Source organism: Cryptomeria japonica, chromosome 9 (assembly GCF_030272615.1).
Source record: "Cryptomeria japonica chromosome 9, Sugi_1.0, whole genome shotgun sequence".
Taxonomy (NCBI): domain Eukaryota; kingdom Viridiplantae; phylum Streptophyta; class Pinopsida; order Cupressales; family Cupressaceae; genus Cryptomeria; species Cryptomeria japonica.
The window spans coordinates 348994922-349017101 of record NC_081413.1 but is presented as its reverse complement, the minus strand read 5'-3'; the positions used below and the strand labels follow the sequence as shown (position 1 = coordinate 349017101).

General features: G+C 39.3%; 1 protein-coding gene across 1 annotated transcript; it reads left to right on the top strand.

Annotated features, from left to right (window-relative positions):
• Positions 1-20250: 20250 nt before the first annotated feature.
• On the top strand, positions 20251-20811 carry LOC131029767 (uncharacterized). Its single transcript, XM_057960416.2, has one exon. The coding sequence runs from the start codon at positions 20251-20253 to the stop codon at positions 20809-20811; it is 561 nt and encodes a 186-aa protein (XP_057816399.2).
• Positions 20812-22180: the final 1369 nt, after the last annotated feature.

The window sequence follows — 22180 nt, the reverse complement described above, 5'->3', positions numbered from 1 at the left end:
AATGTCGATACGGCACTATCCTGCAAATTTGAGCAAAAGTTGTCGGGACGATGGCGCTCGGCGCCACGGTCCTTCGAAAAATCCGCGAAACGAAGGTGGATCTGTTCGTCTCTGCACAAGGATTCCAGATCTTCAATTTCAGCCGCGTACCTGCAACCTACACATAGAAAATCGAAGACGATTGGGGGGTTAGGGATTAGGGGTTTGCCTTTAGGTCAAACCCTGGTTTTGGAATTAACCAAGAAATGAGAAATGCTGTAAATGTAATGTAAAACAAGTACTAATACCTTGTTGTAAGGATGTTTGTATCCTTATGTGCGAAGGTATAGATGTTGTTGTTTGTTGTATGTTGTATGTTGTATGTAGCATGTAGTATGTGATCTCCTCTTCAATGGTTGAATCCTTGTCTTGAATGCAACACTTAGCCTTGAATGGAGACTTAGAATGATCAATTGCTTGAAAGAATGCTTGAATGCTTGAATGCTTGAGTATAGTTTCCACGCTTTTTCCCTCATATCGAATGAAACAGGAAAATGTAGTTTATATACTTGTCAATTAGGGCTGATAGACTGATTTTCCCGACCTTAGGCCGACCAGGAAAGATAATTTTCCAATTTGCAAACATAAAGACCCAAAGTCCAAAAGAGACCGGGCCCAAAATAGGACCCAGGGACCAGGGCGTTGGGCGCCATGGTCCTGGGGGACCAGGGTGCTGGGTGCCCTAGTCCTGAAGGACCAGGGCGCTGGGCGCTCTGGTCCCACCTCCCGGGACAGCAGGGTGCAAAGGAGGTTCAGGCCAGGGTGCAAGAAAATGCAGTTTTCAGTGTCATAATCAGGTTTCGGGGTCTCCATTCAGGTTGCGTCGCCATCGTGAAGACCGAAATGCAGTCGAAATTGCAAGTGTCGCAATTTTAGGATGCTACACAAACAAATGGTGGATGACCTGAAACAACATTTCACAAAGATAGACTTTGAGTAGATACCAAGAGAGTAGAATCAAGCCGCAGATGCCATGGCTACAATTGCTTCACTGATCGATCTACCTCCGAATGAGACCCGCTATGAGTTCTTGGTGGATAACCTTTTGGTTCCTTCATATGAAATCAATCCTACTAAGATATATGTGTTGTCTCTCCCGAGTCCCAGTTATATGGTTCCATTTTCACATACCTTCGTGACAATACCCTACCTCCTAATCTATCAAATAACCAACGTCGCACGCCAATCCTCTCGATATGTCATTTTAGCTGATATCCTATACCGGCGAGGTCTAGATGGCACTCTTCTTAGATGTTTAGAAAGCGACAAAGCTCAGATTGCGTTACGTGAAGTACATGAAGGGATATGTGGTCCACATGCTAGTGGTCCTACCTTAGCCAAGAAACTCATCAGGACTGGATATTACTGGCCCAATATGGAAAAAGACTCATATCAGTTTGTCAAGAAATGTAAGCAATGTCAAATTCATGGAGACATCATACATGCACTAGCGCAAGAATTCAGCCAATTGCGTCTCCTTGGCCCTTTTGTCAGTGGGGACTCGACCTCATAGGCAAGATTCACCCTCCTTCTTCCAATGGTCATAAATTCATTATCACTACCATAGAGTATTTCACAAAATGGATTGAAGCCGTGCCTCTCACACAAGTCACTAGAAAACAGATTGCTATGTTCATCCTCAACTATATCATTTGCCGATACAGTATTCCTGTTTCCATTATCACTGATAACGGGCGTCCCTTCAAAAATTAGGATGTTCGTGAACTTTGTGACCGCTTCCATATTTGCCATCATTTCTCCATGCCATATTACCCCCAAGGTAATGGTCAAGCTGAGGCATCTAATAAGACAATCCTTAAAATCCTAAAAAAGACAGTCGACGACGCTGGCCGTAATTGGCATATTCAACTTAATCCTGCACTTTGGGCATACCGCACAAGTGTCCACACACCTACAGGAGCTACACCCTATTCACTTGTCTATGGCACTAAAGCCATCTTGCCTATTGAGGTCGAGCTACCCTCTTTACGAGTTTCTTTGAAAAACATTATCAGTGATGAAGACTATAGGGTCTCTCGCTTACAAGAACTTGAACTAATGGATGAAGGAAGAAAAACTATTTTTAATCATCTCAAGGCTTACCAACAATGAATGAGTCATAGCTACAATCACAAGGTCAAGCCTCGCACATTTGAGGTAGGTGATTTGGTTCTCAGAGAAAACTCCAAAAATCAGCAAGACAGAGAGAAGAAGGGCAAGTTCGAACCAATTTGGCTTGGTCCTTACATCATTACAGCAGCATATGGATCGGGCGCATATTAGCTCTCAACTATAGAAGGTGAACCTTTGGAGGATCCTATCAACAGCATGCACCTTCGCAGGTTTTACACATAGCTCTTCAGAGTATCCTAATACAAAAAAAAAAATCAAAAAATTCAAAAATACAAAAAAAATAAAATTATAAAACATAAAAAAATTGTTACTTGGTGAAAACCTGGCAAACAGGCGCCTTGTGACACAAAAAACATTGAAAAATCAAAAAAAGTAAAGAGAAATAATTTCATCCAATGGTGAAAACCACTTCGGTGGCACCCTGGGAAAGTACCATGGTGAAAACTGGGTCACCAGCGCCATGCGTAGAGACATTTCTCCTCCCTCCTTCAGGATTCACTTTCATCCTTTCACTTTGCACACACTCATGACCAATTCATCCATAATAAACTTACACATTCCCATCATGGCTTGTTATTGATCTACCCAAGATTGGTTCACCATTCATAATAAACCTCCCTTTTCACTCCCTTTCCATCCATAATAAATCAGATCCTATCTGTGGCTAAGGCAAATCCTACGTCTAGTGATGGGTGTGGAACTAAGAAGATCACATGTTTCGAGGAGTATAGTTTCTTTCAGTTTTCTTCAGTCTATCCGCACACAATCCGCAATAAAGAAGCATTTGCATTGTTGATCCACAATAAAGTTTTGTCTTCTCCGCAATAAAGTATCAGTTTCATGGATTCAGTCAGTTTCAGAGGAGACATAGCAGCAACAATGGGCTTCAACAAATCAAATCTTTCAACAGACTCAGACAACATATGGTTCCGTGCTATCTATCCTTTTTGTGAAAGTAAACATTGTGACCACAATCAAATAAGACTTATACAAGTGACAAGAGACACTAAACTTGAGGACTACAGTGAATGTTGGTGTCGAGTCTTGGTTTTCTTTTGATTTTATCCTTTTGGTGACATGTCTTTTAGCTTTTCCAGGATGTCTTTGACTAGAAAGGCGAGGATGGGGTATCGTCACCTATTTGTATTTGCTGTCTGTGGATTGTCTTTTAGTAATGCTATGACTTGTCCAAGGATATGAGGACACTGTGAGTCTAGTGTGAACTGGGGCATTCCTTGTTTGTGACTGTCTTATCTCCATGCAAATGGGTACAATGACTTTCTGGGTCGAACATATGCCTCGATTGTCATAACCTACTTGCCATAATAAAGCTCAATGATGATAACGCACAAGAAGCTCTTTCACTTTCACATCTTGTGTCTTCCATCCCCCTTTCTTGATTGACTTCCATCGTCCTTCTCGAGTCCGCGTAGCCTGCTATCACATGACTGAGTATAATGACACACCAAAAACATTTGCATTTCATGTAGTTGCACCTGCATTACCGCATATAAACATTTCATACATACATATAGATATCACAACTGCATCACATCCTGTACACAACACCTGTTAGCACAATTTACATTTGCATTATCATATATATTTGCATTACATACATTCACATTTGCATTTGCATAACATATAAAACATAAAAGAATAAAAATATTGCATTTCATTATGTACATATTTGCATCCATATCATAAGCATCACATAGAAACATCATAGAAACACATAGAAGCATCACATAGGTACACATGCATATAGCTGTCGCAAAGAAGAATCATCTCATATATATAAATCAAAAATTTCATGATACAATGATGTCAAAATCATATGGCTACAATCACCCACAGGTGTCTACATCATCATACAAAAATGATACAATACTGATACATAGGGAGCCCTCTACGGCTATGATGAACTCCCTCCCTCGAAGCTGCCTAGCCTCGATGGAATCTGAGCCCCCGAAGGACCTGCCCCAGGATCATCCCTCCTGTCCCCTCTATCTGGTGGTGGTGGAGGACCCATAACCCCACCGTTGGATGCTTGTCTCCTCCAGCTCCCTCCCATAGTTGTCGCTATCCACGATGGTCTATGGAAGCTCCTTGCCCGCTGATCAGCTGGCACCGCACCATAATAGAGATCCCGCCAGTAGCCTATCTCCTCCTCTGTCCATAGGACAGGCATATCCAACCCTTGTGTCCTCTGTCACCTACCTCTCAGCCCTCAGTGTTGTCTCAACCTCTGTATAGCATTGAATGGCCTGGTCCCACTCTCACTCAGTATCTCTAAGCCACTTGCTGAGTCTACCCCTCTCCCTCTCTAGGTCCTGGATCTCATCTGCCTGTCCCTGGTAGATCTCCCTCAGCTCAGTCAGCTCATCCTCCTCTGCCTCAGCCCCCTATGGCTCTGCCTATGGCTCCCCCTATACGGGTGCCTGCCCCTGTGCCTATGCCTGTACTGGTGGCGGTACCTATACCTATCCCTATACCTATCCCTATACCTGTCCCTGTCCCTGCACCTATTTGGGACCCTGTACTACTGGCACCTATAGTGGTAATCCACTGCGACCCCTCACCACCCGAGCCTGCTTGTCCTCTCCACCCTCCCTCCGTGGCACCACCCTCCTCTCTCCAACTGCCCCCCTCCTCCTCCATCGGCCTCTACCCCCATCATCTCCATCATCATCACCATCCCCACCACCATCTCCATCTAGTAGCTCTCCTGGATCCATCAGGCATGGGAATGGATGCTCGGTCTAATATGTTGTCTACTCTGCATTCATGTCAGCATCCTCGATCTCTGGCCATATGTCCCAGGGTAGGGGCATCATCTCTACTAGCTGTGTAACAGCCTGATCATATGATAGTAATGGCCCAAACTGTGCCTGATCCCTGACAGTCCGTGCATACATGCCTGAACCCCGTGGCATCTGCTGGATCTTGCCAAACTACCTGCCCACCCTGTCCACTAGCTGCCTCTCCAGTACATAGGGCATCCGCCCAATTAGATACCTACTCTAGAAGGTGTAGGGTAGCTCTATTGCATCATCCTCCCACTGCTCACATCCCAAGTACGGCCTCCATATAACCATATCAATGTCATCTATAACCCGCCGCCAGTGCTCTAACCTGCCAATCCGTGGCTACGAGGTGATCATGTCATACAAATGCACAAAACTGCATTCGTGACCTCTGCCCTTGAAGTGTATTGGTCTCGTCACCGGTAAATGCTCATAGGCCCACACTTGTAACAATGTGACCCTGCAGCCCAATCCCACTGACCCATGGTACACAAACTGATGCAACTCATAATATAGGTGCACCAGCACGCACGGTCCCCAGGCATATCTAGTGTGCTGTGTCTCCAATGCACCTTCCCAGCCCACAACCAACCCTCGTGTCGCTCTATCCGGACATAGGAACCCACTGATCGCTCCTCCTATCACTGCTGGTAGTGTCAATCTTGTCTGTGTCATGGTATCCCATGCCACATGCCCTGCCCTCATCTCCAGTCCTGGGTCCTGGAACACTCATCTCAGGGCCTCCCTGTCTCCATCTCGATCATAGGGAATCAGCTCCCCATCGATCGGTATCCTCAAAATCCTATATACATCCTCCAGGGTGACTGTCATCTCACCCATCGTCAAATGAAAGGTGCAAGTCTCGGAGTGCCACCTCTTTGCCAGTGCAGTCAACAGTCTCATGTTCGCTCAAAACTCAGGCACATATAGAATATGTTTCAGACCCATAGCCTCAACAGCAGCTCTGTCCTCGAATGTCAACTCAGGTTGCAATCTCTGCGTTGATGGAAATCTCTCCCGTGACTCCAGCATAGGCAAATACTCCTATAGTCAAGCAAATCAATCATATCAGTCATAGTGGCATTCACTGTTCATCACAAAATGCTACTTTTTATCTAAGTGCATATGGTACTCTATCCTAGTGGTACTCCCTATTCATCACAAAGTACTACGTGTTTGTCACTCCCTGTTCATCACAAAGTGCTCCTCACATTTGCACTCACTGTTCATCACAAAGTGCTGCTCACATTGGCACTCCCTGTTCATCACAAAGTGCTCCTCACATTTGCACTCACTATTCATCACAAAGTGCTGCTCACATTTGCACTCCCTGTTCATCACAAAGTGCTCCTCACATTTGCACTCACTGTTCATCACAAAGTGCTACTCATATTGTAGTACTCCCTATTCATCACAAAGTGCCTTGATCTATCCTATCCTAGGGCCTCTACTTGAGTGAATCCTCTTGAGTAGTCTCCTAATTGGCAACGTATGTTCTATCATAGAATTGTCAATCCTAGCCCTATTTGCAATCCTAGTCTTCCCTAGAGGACCTGCTTGAGTGTATCCTCTCAGCAGCTTATCCAATCGACAACATATGTTCATCACAGAACTGTCGATTTGACATAGAAGACACAAATTCACATTTTTGGACACAAATGCGCTTTCCTGACATAAACACGCTTGTAGACTGCATAAACGTGTCTGTTTTACACAGACACACCTGAAGCACACAGACATGCCTATGCTCTGCATAGACGCACCTGGACGACACAAACGTGCCTGCCTAGCATAGACGCGCCTACACAGCACAGACGCGGCCGCATTTTGCATAGACGCGTTTTCCAACGCAGACACACCTGGCACAAACACAGATGCGCTTGGCGAGCATAGACGCACCTAGCACCAACGCAGACGTGCCTGGACGTTTTTGACATTTTTTGGACCCTAACCTAGAGCACGTTTATTACCCTATCTAGAATGCATTAATGACAACAATAAATGCAACAAAGTACGAGGAGGTTTTGTGGTACTTACCAGCTCTCCTGCATCTGCTGGCCTCTGAAATCGGCGAACGCGATCGAATCTATGAACAAAAGCCATCACTGCTGACTGCTACTGCTCTATTTCGCTCTGCACTATGCTCTTGTGGATGTGTGGATGACAATGAGGATGTATTTTCCCTCGTGGTCTATCTTATAGACTACCCTAGCCCTAGCCCTCATCTTCCGAGTCAATCTTCATTATCCCATGACTCTATCACTTTATCCGGTTAGTTCATTCTATCCCTTTCTTTCTTATCGAGAGATTGTCTGCGATCTTTCCAGACATTTTCATCCAATCTCTCGAGGGGGCATATCATTCCCATCTTGGGGCAACTCTGTATCAGTTCATCTTATCTTCTTTGAAACAACGTGACAAGTCGCATTGTCTCAAAGAGGGGCAAAATGTAGACACCCAAAATTGTTATGTCTAATTAAATAAATATTTTATTTATTTAATTATCTAGGCCTAACTCTTCTATTAGTTAAATAATTCTTTATTTATTTAATTAATTCATTTATCCTCTTCTAGCCTTATTTCTCATTTAGATAAATACATTTATTTATTTAAATTTTCCTTTTTAAATAAATATCTTATTTATTTAATTGATCCCACTTCTTCTATTAATTAAATGAATCTTTATTTATTTAAATAATTCATTAGCCTTTTCTACCCATGACACATGTCATTCATCTCTTAATTCATACACTACCTACCCCTTCCATTATTTTATTATTTCTTTTACCTACCCTCTAATCATAGCCGACCTCCTTTTACACCTCTCAATCTTATCCCTCCATTTCATATGGTGTCTTCTATATAAGGAGATGCTTCCTTCATTATCAAACCCGAACTATCCGACTACTTGACTACACTACGCTTTTGAACATAGGTGATCCTACTTGCAACCACATTCCGTTCTTTGTTGAGCTATTGTGCACATAAAATCTGAGAGCAAATATATCAAGCAAGATCAATGGAGATAGGAAGAATGGAGATCCAAACCCTATTGGACATGTGATGGTATAATCTTTGTGATTTCATTTGATTTGCATTGTCTTAGGTAATCTTCATATGTTATGGTGGATCTTTGTTGTTGTTAGGTTAGGGTTTTGTGGTTGAATTCATTTAGCCTTTCAATATCGTTATTATTGCTATCCATTTTCACCATATACACTATGTACTGGTTTAAATCTCCAAACCAGATCTGTTAATGATTTTGTATTTTCCATCCTTGAACTATAATTCAAATCCCTTATCCACCAATTATCCTACACTCAAAAGATTATGCTTCAAACCTTCAACAAAATAAATATTATCAGTATTGTTCTTACCATCCAATGATATAGTTCCTTTTCCTTTGATCATACATGCTTTATCATCTCCAAATCTAACCAAACCACCATCAAATTCTTGCAAAGTTAAAAACTTCCCTTTATCTCCAATCATATGATGTTAACATCCACTGTCAATTACCCATTCATCTGTGTCTTCAATTTTAGCAGCAAGTGCCTTCTCTTCAGGTACATTCTCTTCCAGTACCGGAACATCTTCCTTGATAGCCAAGAAGACACATTCCTTTCCATTGTCAGAACCACTAGCAGAGTCTTATGTTGGTTCATCATCAGAGTCAGTAATACCTTCTTCATCCGCTATGTAGCATGATTTGTCTCTTTTTTTCCTATACTTGTACTTATTTTGATATCCACGGTTAGGCTTAAAAGATCTTTAACTCTTTCTTCAATTCTTGAATTACTTTCAAGACATCTAGATGCAAAATGAACAATCTTATTACATGCAAAACATTTAAAAGGTACTTTTCCTTCATACTTACTTCCTACCGGTCCTTTAGGTACTCTTCTAGCAGATAGTGCTTCAAGTTTCTCAAACTCGTCATCTTCTCTCTTCATATCATCCAATTCCTTTGCATATAAAGCTTTCCAATCTTGCTTACCAGTTTTTGATGTAGATGCATGAAAAGAAGGTTCAGTCTTCACATCTCCAAAAGGTCCAAATTCTTCAAGCTCAAAAGAAAATAATTTCCCAACAAGGGTATCTCTGTTGACATAAGTATTAGCCATTGTTCTCAACTCATTAATAGTAGTAGCCTTCATTTTGTAAGCTAATGGTAGGGCTCTTAGGACTTTAGAAACAATTTCATCTTCACTCAGAGCTCCACCACAACATTGAAATCCCTAACAATCTCATTTACCCTTTCCATGAATGCAATATTCCTTTCATCTTCTTGCATCTTCAAGTTTTCATATCTCACCCAATTACCCTCAAGTTTAGCAATCTTCACATTAGGGTCACCTTCATTAAGAGTATCCAACTTATCCCATATAGCTTTTCCAGATAATTTTTCAATTAATCTCATTATTTGATGATCAGAAATTGCACACAAGAGAGCTTCTCTTGCTCTACAATCATTCTCAAGATCCTTATCCAGGTTTTCCGGAGGAGGATTGCCAGACGCCAAATTATGAGGTGTAACACCATTTTGTGTGATCTCCCAAATCCCCTTGCCAAGACATCTCAGATGAGTCTCCATCTGAATCTTCCATAATACGTAATTTGTTCCATCAAGCCTAGGAATATATCTCTGAAAGACAGCTCCAAATGAACTGGATGAACTTGAACTGATAGTCGCCATAGGATCTTCCTCAAGTGGTTAAGCTTTCTACAAAAAGGACCAAAGCTCTGATACCGATTGTTAGACAGTTCAAATAACCAGAAGATAACTGGGGGGAAGGTGAATTAGTTGTAACAGATTACGATAACATTTAGCAATTAAAACTTTAATACCGAAACCCAAAACATTAATACCAAAACCCAAAGCATTAATACCAGAATGCTTAAACCAATTAAGCATAAACAATAATCAGAGAATAAATACCATCTACATGATACCTAGATCTATACGTGGAAAATATAGTAAAGGGAAAAACTGTGGTGGGAAGCCTACCCATAGTCAGATAATACTTCTGCAGTAACTATCTAAATTACAATTAAGGGGCCTGTACTCTCAGAAAGGCCAATAGCCTAGAGTGCACTGCTCATCACAAAAGGAGTCTCACTAACTACATAGAAATCCATGCTACAATCTAAAGAAGTGATTGAACTACAAAGATAGCATCTCATATGCCTGAGTACAGTTCTGGTTAAGCTCAATACCGGAGGACTAAATCCTCTTACATAAACCCAACTCAATCTCCAATGATCGACCAAATCCTCTGCCTGAATGATATTATATTATTCGCACATTACATATCAATTTCCCATTCCCTTGACCATAACCATGATGATCTATAATGAGATATTACATCATATATATACAAACCCTCGACCATAATCAATCAGGTTAGCCACCAGACAATAAACCAATTACATAATTACAAAACATGTCAACCTTAGACCAAACAAACAATATTCAACACATAGGACATCCTGAAAACACATCGAGAAGTCCAATCCACACGTTACATTAAGCTGGTCCATAACCTAGATCAAATGGGACCAAATATAGGTCTGCATGCTAAAGAAATGATCTCCATTCACCAAGTCTCGAACATGATCACCAATAGCATCCTGAATCCATATTAGAAACTGCACCAACACCACTTATGCATATCATCAAACATCTTCATCAAATCTCTGTTGGTGAAACCCTCGCTGGTACCACAAGCCAAGCTTCCAAGCAAACAGGATAGCATCCGATCACCAGACCAAAACCAATTGATGAAATATGAAAATAAGTATCATGAATAAGCCAAATCCATAGCCAAATCATACCGAATCATACCCGATCATGCTGGAACCAAACCAACCAAAAACCACTCATCCTACCATGACCAGAAGGGTGTCGGTAAAGCAACAAAACAACTAGTGTTGACATCAATGACTAAACATCAATGCAATACATAATTAATTCCTCCAAATGTCTAACAAAACCAACCTCATTCTTCCATAACCACTTGCGCATTGTGCTATAAATATGAAAATATAGCCAAATATAGGATCTTGGTAGATAGAGGAATGAGAGAATCAAACGCCTCATGAATGCACTTTTGTGTTTTTTCTTGTTTGTTGTATGTTTATGTATTATTGAGGAAATATTCTCTTAATATGGTGTTGAAATGGTTATGAATCTCTTTTGTTTATGTTTGGGCATTTTTAGGGTTCATAGTTAGGTTTTCTAATTTCAGTATGATATAGGAGTGTCTAGGGATATGAGTCCCTTTCATTTTCTTCTTCATATATTCTTACACAAGCTACATGGTTTTCCACATGAATTCTAGGAAGCCTAATCTTCAAGAGACTATCTTGGGCAAGATGAGGTTCTTGTGGGCATCCATAGACTCTAATCAAAGTGTACTCAACTTAGAAAAATATTCAACAAAATTGTTGGAAAATTCATCCTCAAGTACTAGTTTGTCAATCAACTTCTTATCCTTTGCTATTAAGAGTTAAAAATCTTGGGTGATAATATAGAGAAGGTTAGTCTACACTAGTTCAAAATATTCATGGCAAAGTGATCATGAAACATCTTGTAGTATGAATTTTTTACATTTTATGTCCCATATGTATGTCCATCTTTGCACTAGCCTAGGATTACTGAAATCATCCAAAAATTTCATCTCCAAAATTGGGCTCCATGTTTTTGTATTTTGGAATTTAAAAATATGACACAAGAGGGGAAAATACTTAAAGTTAATAATTGAAGAGTCTTTTCTCACCATCATCAATCCTTTATGTAGCTCATTTTGGATGTAGAAAAATCATACTCTATATTTACATTCGGGTGTTGGATTCTCATGGCCATCATCATCATATTTACAAGCATCCACACTGAATCAACATCTCTACCCAATTTTTTTTACAAAACATTGTATGTCCTTACAAAATAATTTTCAAAAGTAATCAACTCTAAGGCTCCTACTACAAGAATGGGATGTCATTCCTTCCACTTTATTTACATTTTCTTCCTATACCTCATAACCTCACCACTTCTCAAGGTCATCTTTTGAATTTTATATTCCTCATAAAACCTACCAAAATTGATCTTCTTCAAGGCATGTTTGTTCAACTCCTAATAATTTATAATGGCTTTTCTACTCAATTTTTTCATTATTAAACCTTCTATGCTCCTGACTATGTTGGTTTGAAGGTTGTGTCTCTTAGCCAACATTCTGATTAGGTAAGGTTTAATGGATACATATGGCATGACCAACTTTCCTACATCTAGAGTCAAGGGGTTCGACAAAGGAATGCCCTTGTCTCTATATATGTAGAAAAATAAAATAAATTTTACCCCCTAATTGGTAATGTTGCATCCCTATAGTTTTAATAGAGGTATGAGAATTTTTTCCTTAAGCTATTCTCCATACCAGACCCCTCTAGTAGATCTAGGATGTCTTGGTGCAAATCCTTTACATCCTTCCTTGCTTTCTTTTGTGCTTCGAGGGTTTCTTCTACCCGAGTAAGATATTCCAGATATTCCACTACTTGAATAGGTGGTTCTATTTTTTGAGCAAGTGGGTTGTCACTGTTTTCTTAGTTTTCATATTTTTTGCTTGTGTCAGGGTGGGGTCAGTATTTGGTTTCTTTTTGGGAGCCATTTTAATTTAGCAGTTCTAGGGTTTTGATTTATCTAGTTGAATTATCCTAATATAATTTATTGAGTAGAGAAATCCAAAAACAAGATGAGAAAGCACTAAGGTGGTGAGACAACTTATTGTTTTCATGAAGCTTGAAACCCTAGCTAATCGTTGTGAATCTCCTTTATCACCTCAGAAATCATTCAATTGAAAGCTTGAAAGAAGAATGACAAAAAAACCTTGAATTTCATATTTATTCATTAGTTTGCACCTCACTATATGTCTTATCACCATTAATTCACCTTATGCAAGAATTTGAGTTGGGAGTTGTAATTGAATTCAATTTTTTTCATTGATCTCACTATTAGAGGGTTGAGATTCATTTGAACTATATTGACTTGATGAGTTGGAAAATAGTCCATTGTGACATATATTGTTTTCATTTTTATGCTAAGCCTTTTCATCCCATATTAACTTTTATTCATGTATTTATCATTGCAAGAACATAGGGTGCAAATCTCCCTCTTCACTTACCCCTACCATCCTGCAACTTATTCTTTGATGTACTCAACACCTTGTGAGGACGTGGGCTGACCCTTTATGTTTTCAAATTCTTTTAGTCTATCTCGTGGCTTAAATTTTATGTTGGCAATATAAGTGTGGGACTGCAAGGTAAGCCTTTAACTATTAGTCGTGTACTTAAGACATCCTCCCACCACCCCATCGTGCCACAAGGCTATGGGGTATCATTCAAATTTCCAATCCTTTGCCCCCACTATCCCACACAAGTTTGGATGCTAACATAATCCACCCCATGGAGTGATGGTTTTACATCCTCGATATCTCTCCATCTGGCACAAAGACTCTTATATTTCATATTGGTCCCGCGAGGCTACAAATTTCCTCTCAACACTTGTGTCTTCAATCCTGCCACCCCGCACTACTCCTATCACTAACATCATCAACCGTATAGGACCATAGGGTCCAAAGCCTTAGTGCTTTTTACTATGTTGATTCTTTCTTGCTACCCCACACCAGCAACACTGACCAAAGTCAGACCCCATGGGGCTATGGAAATGCTACCATAAAAAAAGGGGCAAGGGGTCATGGTTAATGTTATCATATTTCCACAATCCATGCTATAATTCTTTTGATGCTTCTAGATGAATAAAAGGATGAATAAATTTAGTTGGCCTAAGTGCTTAAAACCTAATGCAAGGACCGATAATCATTATGATATAAAAGACTCAAGGACTTAAACCCACTGATGAATTGTTCAACTAGTCGACAAATGATTAAAATAAAAGGCAACAACGACCTTTACAGAACCTTAAGGTTTTTATACTTTAACAAAATTTTCAAACCATTTGTAGCTTCCAAAGGGAAACTTATGCTTAAGAACAACTCAGAACTAGGTCAAATTTGGACCTTATTTTCCTAGGATCGGAAGGATCCTCATCCTCCATTTCTTTGTTAGAACCTTGTTGACCAAGTTCCCCTTGTTCATTTTCCTTCTTATTCTTTGTTTCATGTTTTTCTACATCTCAATCCTCATCATTTCCACTTCTAAACATATTTTCCCTCTTAGAATTAGTATCTTATATATGGACAGTCTCTTGTATTAGGGCTTCCTCTTGTACTTAGGGTTTCTTTTTACTGAGATGATTAGAAAGTCTCTATGAATCTTGCTTCTCTAGAATCCCCTTATCCTTCTGTTTTTGTTTCTTGGACTGTCTTGTAGGTCTTGAAGTCTCACATTCTCCTTCTGACTTTTTCTTCTTTGGTTTTTCTATTAACTTGTTCTAAGATTCCTCCATAGCCTTCTCTCTTTTTGTCATCTATTTCTCCTTTTATATTTCAACCCTCAACCCATTTTGTTTGGAGATAGAGGAGAAGATAGATTATTCCCCCTTTCCATAGAGGATTTTGGCTTTGAAGATGAAGTGGTATCCTTTTCAAAGGTTGCATGTGTGTTTAGTGATACTACGGGTGAAACCACCGACTCATTGTCACTGAAATTTTCTTGTACTAAATTCTCTTCTTTATGAAAACTATGGTTTTGAAAGCATGAGGAAGAAGCGTCTAAATTATCTCTACCAACTCCCAAGGTTTCCCCTACAAGTATTTCAATTCTTTCATTCTTAGGTGTTATTTCCTCCTCAAATATTACAATGTCTTCGCCTGCATCCATCCTTGGCTTTGGAAAAATTCTTAATAACCTACTGTGAATATTATTTCACGTCTTGAATTATTCCTAGGTTACATTAGGAAATTACAAAGATAAACTTCTCTTAATTAAGAGAACTACTAGACAATGGTGGGATAGAGACATAGGCTTCCTTTTCTTCCTATATTCTATTGCCATAGTAATCAACATGTGATGCAAATAATTGAGCATATTAACTAGTCTATTGTGTCTCAAATGACTTAGCAATTTAAAATGAATAGTATATAACATGGAGTGTCTCCCATCACAAGTAAAATACCCAATAGCATGTAAAATGACAAGTCGCTAGAGTATTGGAAGAGACAATTGAGTGGAACTTTGATTGGTTGAGTTGAAAGTCTCATTTGGGTAAGAAAATTCTACCCTCATTGTCCTAGGATCCAGGGATGTTGGAAAATGCTCCCCTATTCTTGGTAGGCTATTGGCTTTAGATATAGTATCTTTATATCCTTCCACCCTTATTACTATGACGGTTGCTTTATTGTTCCAAAAGGTAGTTTCAAACTCTTTCATCATTTCATCATTATATTCGGTTAGTTGTAGGCAATAGTATATCCATCTTGACTTCTCAAATAATGGAATAGAATCTACATCATTGAGAAATAATGTTTGATCTAAGGGTTCTTGTCTAAATGGGTCATCACCCATTATTTTCTTCTTCTTTCATTCTCTAACCTAATTTTGTGGCATGAAATTAACCTTTAGGTAGTTTGTATTGTTCTAGTTTCACCTAAAAATCTTGAATTTTGTATCAAAAAATATCCAATTTTGCTCAAGTTCTTCAATAACTATCTACTCTTTCACCTTTACCAAAAATTTCACAACCCTTATAACCACTTTGATCAATTATGTTTGTCAATCTATATGAATAATTTGGGTAACTACATTTGAGTATAAATTTGGAACAAGAGACTAGTTTTTCTATTTCAAGGTTTTAACTAAGATGAAAAACCTACAAAGCAGATATTATTAGTCTTTCAAAATAATTTGAAGTTCATAAATGTTTCATACATAAGGAGTCACAATACCTAACCCTTAATAAGTAATAATGACAACAAAACACTTTTTGGATAGAAATATAATGGTTACAAACCTACATCCTCAAATTTGAATGAGGGAGGTGAATATAGTTGGCATAATGAGCTATAAGTAATATATATAATAATGGTATATTGATTTGAATATAACATGTGAATAAAGAATGTTATCATTACAAATGCTATTTATGGCAAATTATACCTGATGTATCACTATAAAATTTTTGAAGCACTTATAATTGAGAAAGAAAAGGTGTGAAATTGATATGCATAACATACATAAAGATTTGATGTGACATCAATGACATCAACATCAAGAGTGTTGTGGTGATTTGGAAAAAATTTAAAGAGAAAATAAATATACAAGAAAGATGATGGAAAGTACAATTGTATGTAGATAAGTGACTACATGTGAATCTTGTCGTAGCATTGTTGCATGTAGCTGAAGAAAGCATATACTTTGTAAAAGTAAGTGCAATAGAAAAATGGATCAAGGAGTCAGGTCCCACTAAAAATTAAACATCAGGACCCAAGTACCAATTCTTGTGTCACTTAAAAAAAAGAGAAATATCATAAATGCAAATATGTACAATGTGTGCATGTTTTTTGAGTTTCAAACTATGCAGAAGTAGTGGTTGTGGGTGAACCAAATGGTTCATCTATAGAAGGTAGGTAATCCTCTACTATTCTTAATGATTTTAATACAGGTCAAGCGATAGATACAGTGGATTGGAAGGTGTTGCAAAATCAAGTGGATTGGATGAAGATGGTGAGGTGAATTGGTCATGAAGTGCTTGCAAAAATTCATCCTTGGCCATTGGCTTCTTGTACAATTTCAATTGATGTCCATTCACCATGAGCTTAAACATGACTAAATCTATTGTAGTGAGTTGAACAACACCATTGGGAAACACACATTGAATCTCATATGGTCCCCTCCAATGTATCTAAAGACTCCCTTTATTATCTTTATATTTGGAGTCATAAAATAAAGCCTAATGTTCTTTAAACTCTTTTATTTTTATGTGCTTTTCATGCCACTTGATCCTCTACCATTAGACAAGTTCAGTGTGTTTAAATGCCTCCATACACATCATATCCAACATTCAACTATTGTAGCCTATCCTTCTAAGCATGATAAAGATTCATCTCCAAGGTTACAATTGTTCTCCACATTTCATATTCAAATTCTATAGAGAGGACTGCCTCAGTTCCATAGATAAGCTCATAGGGTGTGAACCTTATTGTTGTATTCTATGTAATTATGTATGCCCATTCTACTTTAGATAGTCTGACAGCCTAGTCTTATTATTCCCTGCATATTTAGCCCAATCATTTTCTCTTCACAAAAATATGGATCCCCTCTTTTGTCTTTTTCTATTAGTTTGTTTTCCCTTTAGCTTTTTGGCTTTCGTTTTTGTCATTTCGGAAACTCGGGTTCCTAAGGTGGGTCTTTTCTTATTCTTTTTCTTGCTTCAGAAACCCAAGTTCTTGGGGTACCAAGTTCGTTTTTGCCTTTGTTTGTTTGTTTGGCCTCGGAGGTTCAGGTTTTTGAAGTTTCGAGTCATTTTTCTATTTTCCTGTTTGGAAGTTCGGGTTCCCGAACTCCTGAGTTCATTTTTGCCTCTGTTCAGAGCATCACTTTGAAACTTTAGGTTCTTGAGTTTCCGAAGTGTTTTGTTTTCCTTTTGGTTTTCACCTTGGAAGTTTGGGTTCCTGAACTCTTGGGTTCTTCTTCTGGTATGTTCTTCAGAAACTCGGGTTCCCAAATTTCTGAGCTCGTTGTCTCTGATGCCACTTTGAAAACCTAGGTTCCTGAAGTGTGTTTATTGTGGTGTCTAATTAGGGTATAAATAGGATCCAAGGTCATTTTGAAGCTCATTTATGTACTCACTCTTGCGAATCCAGAGCTCTAACCTAGCGATTTTGAACTCTCGCACACCCAATTCAGCACTATCTCCATTTTTCGTGCCAAGTAGGTGGATTTCTCACCTCCTCTGTATGCATTTTTGTGTCTTAGGTATATTTTTGTTTGTTTTAGTTTAGGTTTCTTAGATTTTGCATGTTGTTCTTATTTTTTTTGGCTTATCCCTAACCTCGGAAACTCAGGTTCTCGAGATTCCGGGTTAGGGGTTTTTTCATTCTCTTATCATTTTGGAAACCTGAGTCCCCGAGTTCTCGAAATGATAAGTAATTTCCTTGGTCATTTTCTTTTGCCCACTTTGGAAACATGGGTTTGCGAGTTCCCAAAATGGGGGTCGTTTGTTTGTTTGGACTACTTCAGAAACCCAGGTTCCCGAGTTCCCGAAGTGGTGGTTTTGTGTTTTTTGGGTCTTTGTTTGAAGCACTTTGGAAACTTGAATTCCCAAATTCTCGGATTGCTTTATCTTTTTCCTGTTTGTTTGATTCAAAACCCCACAATCCTGGGATTCTGAACCTTCCTTTCAGATTCATCTTTGTAGTTTGCTAGGACTTTGGGTTTCTGAAGTTCCGTGTTGCCTGTTGAGTCCTTCCTGGGAACTTTGGAGCCCCGAAGTCCCGAGGTTGTTTCATGTCCGTTGTTGGACCACTTTGAAAACCCGGGTTCCCGAAGTGATCCCTTTTTGTGTTGTTGGTGAACTTGGGACCTCGGGTTCCCAAACTCCCCAGTTTTCTTTGTAATTTTATTTGTTTTCTCACCTCAGGACCCTGAGATCCTGAAGTCCTAAAGTGAGCTATTTTTGTAGTGTTGTTTCTTTGAGTAGTTTTTGATGCTTGTTTGGTTGGTTTTGCAGGTTTAGCTATGTTTCATGGAATCTTCCCGAAAGACAAAGGATCTTGAAAAGTTGTTGATCATGATGAAGTACCAATATCAAGGTCGAACATATGTCTCAAAGCTGGAAGATGTGAGCCAATGGGTTAGTGAAACATAGATCAAACATATTAAGCTTGAAGACATCGAAAAACAATTGGAGAAGCCTAGGCTCAGTGCAGAATGTAGGAGGATTAAAAGATCTGGCTTGGTAGAGGCAACCATGTTCCCACAATCAATGCAAGCCCCAAAGTTTGTAATGCAGATTGCACAGTTCTACAACCCTGACACTAGGCAGTGTGTTGATTCCGATGGAAAAGTGGTGATTGACTTGTCTCCAGATATTTTAGCCCTAGTCTTCTAGATTCCAACCAGGAAGGAAGTATTAGTAGAGGGAAAGGAAGATGGAGAAAGGGAATTGAACCAAAATGTCAACTAGTGTAAAAAAAAGGATAAATGAAGAATGACTTGAAGAAGAAAGGTAAACTAGCTTAAAGGCAAGCAAGATTTTGGGGCAGGAGTTTAAATAACCAAAAAGAGATTTAATCATAATGCTCAGGACGGCCTTTGACAAACCTGCCTGTCGACACTTTCAACCATGGATGTTCTCATTCATGTTAATAATTTTGGATGGGCGGCAATACTATGACTGGGCCCAAATTTTGTCAGATAACATAAGGGTTCAGTTGAAGGAGGGACACAAAACAAGGAAATTTTTCTTCACATCCTATGGTTTTTGGGTGGCAACCAGATCAGGCCAATTTCCAAGGCTGCAGACTAAGTGGACATTGGGAGAAGAAGAAGGTTAGAATGCAGTATGGGAGTACTATACCCAATTGCCACTAAAAGAGCCCTGAATACATTATAATAGAATAAATGACACATTTTGGTTTCCCATTATTATAAGATTAACAGGGGATACTGGATTTAGACTAAGCAAAGAGGCTATGGAGTTAGTAAAGAAATGGGGGTGCTGGTTCATACAAAACTCTCGATCTACCTATTTGAGGGTGAATGGGTTCACTAGAGAACCATTTTTGTTGCCTAGATATTGTATAGATAGGATAATTTTGTTTGAATATGCAAGACAAATGGTGCATTTGTAGAATTTGTTGTCCGCAAGGCATAAGACGGGAGTCACAAGTAAAGATTTCCCTTTGAATTTATCATTCTTTCCATATCCTAATATTCATATGGAAAAGACTATTGAACAAGAATTGCAAGAGTTACAATTGAAAGCTTTTAATTATGCTCGTAAATTTTATGATCCATATAATAAATTAAAGGGATTAATGCCTAAAGTATATGATGAACATCAACCTGCCCTGGAGGATTTTGGGCTAATCTCCATGATAGCTTTGAGGCAACGTAGAAATTTTATCATCGCCTCACTGTTCCTCAAATAAGGGATTTTGGAATTGAGACCAACCTACCCAAGCAACTACATGATGATGGCATTTTGTTGGATCCCATGTACAAAGAAATTGGAGTAGATAAGAGGTTGCTTCCCCAAATTAGATGGTTGCAATAAGAAGTTGTAGATATTGATACCATCTCTTGGCTAGTAATAGATAGAATGAAGAAGTGGCTGGGTCTCAGAATTAAACTAGCTACCTCTAAAGGGAAACAAAATAATATCCTGACTGACAATCCTCAATCCAAGGTACACAAAGAATATACAAGGAGGACACAGTTAGAGTTGAGGAAGAATGCATCCATAGACTCTGAGGAAAAAGCTGAAGCCCCTTTGACCGTAGAAGAACCAAAGAAAAAGTTGGATGAAAGAATGAAAGAAGTTGAAGACTTGGCAAAACATGTGAGTTTGGGGATTATTGCCAGCATAGGGGCCACACCACAAGAAGAAATTCATCCTGTCATGCCCGCTATTGAAGGTTTTTCAGCAACAACAAAGTACCCTGGTCCAGAGGCTCAACCCTCCAGTACTACTACCACAGCCACTACTTCTACAACAATGACTCCTGACACCACATCAACTACATCAGTTGCAACAACTATGACAACAATGCCTCCACCTGTGGTTACAACAGTAGTCACCCCACCTTCTATTGTTTCGCAAGTGTGCATGCCTATAATGACTCCCACAAAGGAGATGGTGATTATTCATAATATGGAGTGAGACTCAGATCAAGAGGAAGCGGAGCCAGCACCAAACAAGGCAAAGCCCAAAAAGAGGAAAAGAATGACTCCTTCAAGTGCAGAGAAATGAAGGAGGCCCGCCCAACAAAAAATTCCAAAACTTATGCAGGTAACCCCCATGGACACCAATGATCAGGCTCCATAGCAACAACAACAAGGTGAAGGGGGGGAAGTGGGACATGCACAAGATCAAGAGTATAATGAAAGACTTGTTCTCACTCCACAAGATGTGGAAAACTTATTAAAAGACATTGCAGGTGGAGAAACAGAGCAACAAGAACTGGAGTTGGCCAAGGACTTCAATGAGCAAGTGAGTGGGAGATTGGAATAATATCAACAACTTAATGTTGATAACACTCTACATGTAAACCTATCCCAACAGATGCCTTCACAATAGTAGCTCACCACACTAGTGCCTCCTACCCAAGAAGAATGCCAAGCTCCTCCCGATACACAGAATGTAGAACAAGAACAACATGAGGAGGAGGAACCATCACAAGAAGCAGGAACAATGACGACACAAATAACCACCCAAGGAGGAGATACAGATGAAGGGACACCACAATGGTTAAACTTCACTTTTAATAAGAAGCAAAAGGCGGTGTTTCCTAAACTTTCATTGGAGCAAGCTATTACAGAGGATCCAAGGAAAGCAAAGAAGGCCAAAAAAATTCATCATTAGTCTAGGACTGGTTCTTGTGAAGTAATTGCCGATATCACATCTCCTATGCAGGCGGAAGGAGAAGTGCCTTCAAAATATCAAGTATAACAGGTTAGGCTAGGGAAGAAGACCAAGTGGGGAGAGCTGGACACTCTGGAATTTGCTACTAGTACGGTGAGAAGTGGGATGGAGAAGGATCATAGCTCCCAATAGCAGGTAAAATCACTATTAGAATAGTATAAGCACATGCTTGTGGAGATGGGGAAGCCTTTAGATTCACGGGTCGATGACACATTGTCATCCACATCATCGCTCCTAGAAGGTGATGTAAGGGCCTTGATTGAAAACAAAAAAGTGGCAGCTACTACGAAATCAAGGGCAAAAGCTAATATCTCGAAGGTAAGACTATTTCTAAAACATACAACGGGAATCTATGAAGGAGTCTTCAAAACAGAGAAAGCAATAAGTGACCGCTCAACAAACTAGGAAGTAAGGATTAGATAATTCACCAAGCCATACAAAAACTTGAATAAAATATTGGCCTTGGGTGAAGAAGTGTGTAGAAGTGAATATTTGCTTGGAGTAGAGGATTTCGATTGTTTGCAGTCTTACATTTTTTCAATAGAGTTTAAAATAGAAGTTCCTGAGCAGTGTAGGGTGAAGATTTTGGAGGCACGTGCTCCCCTTT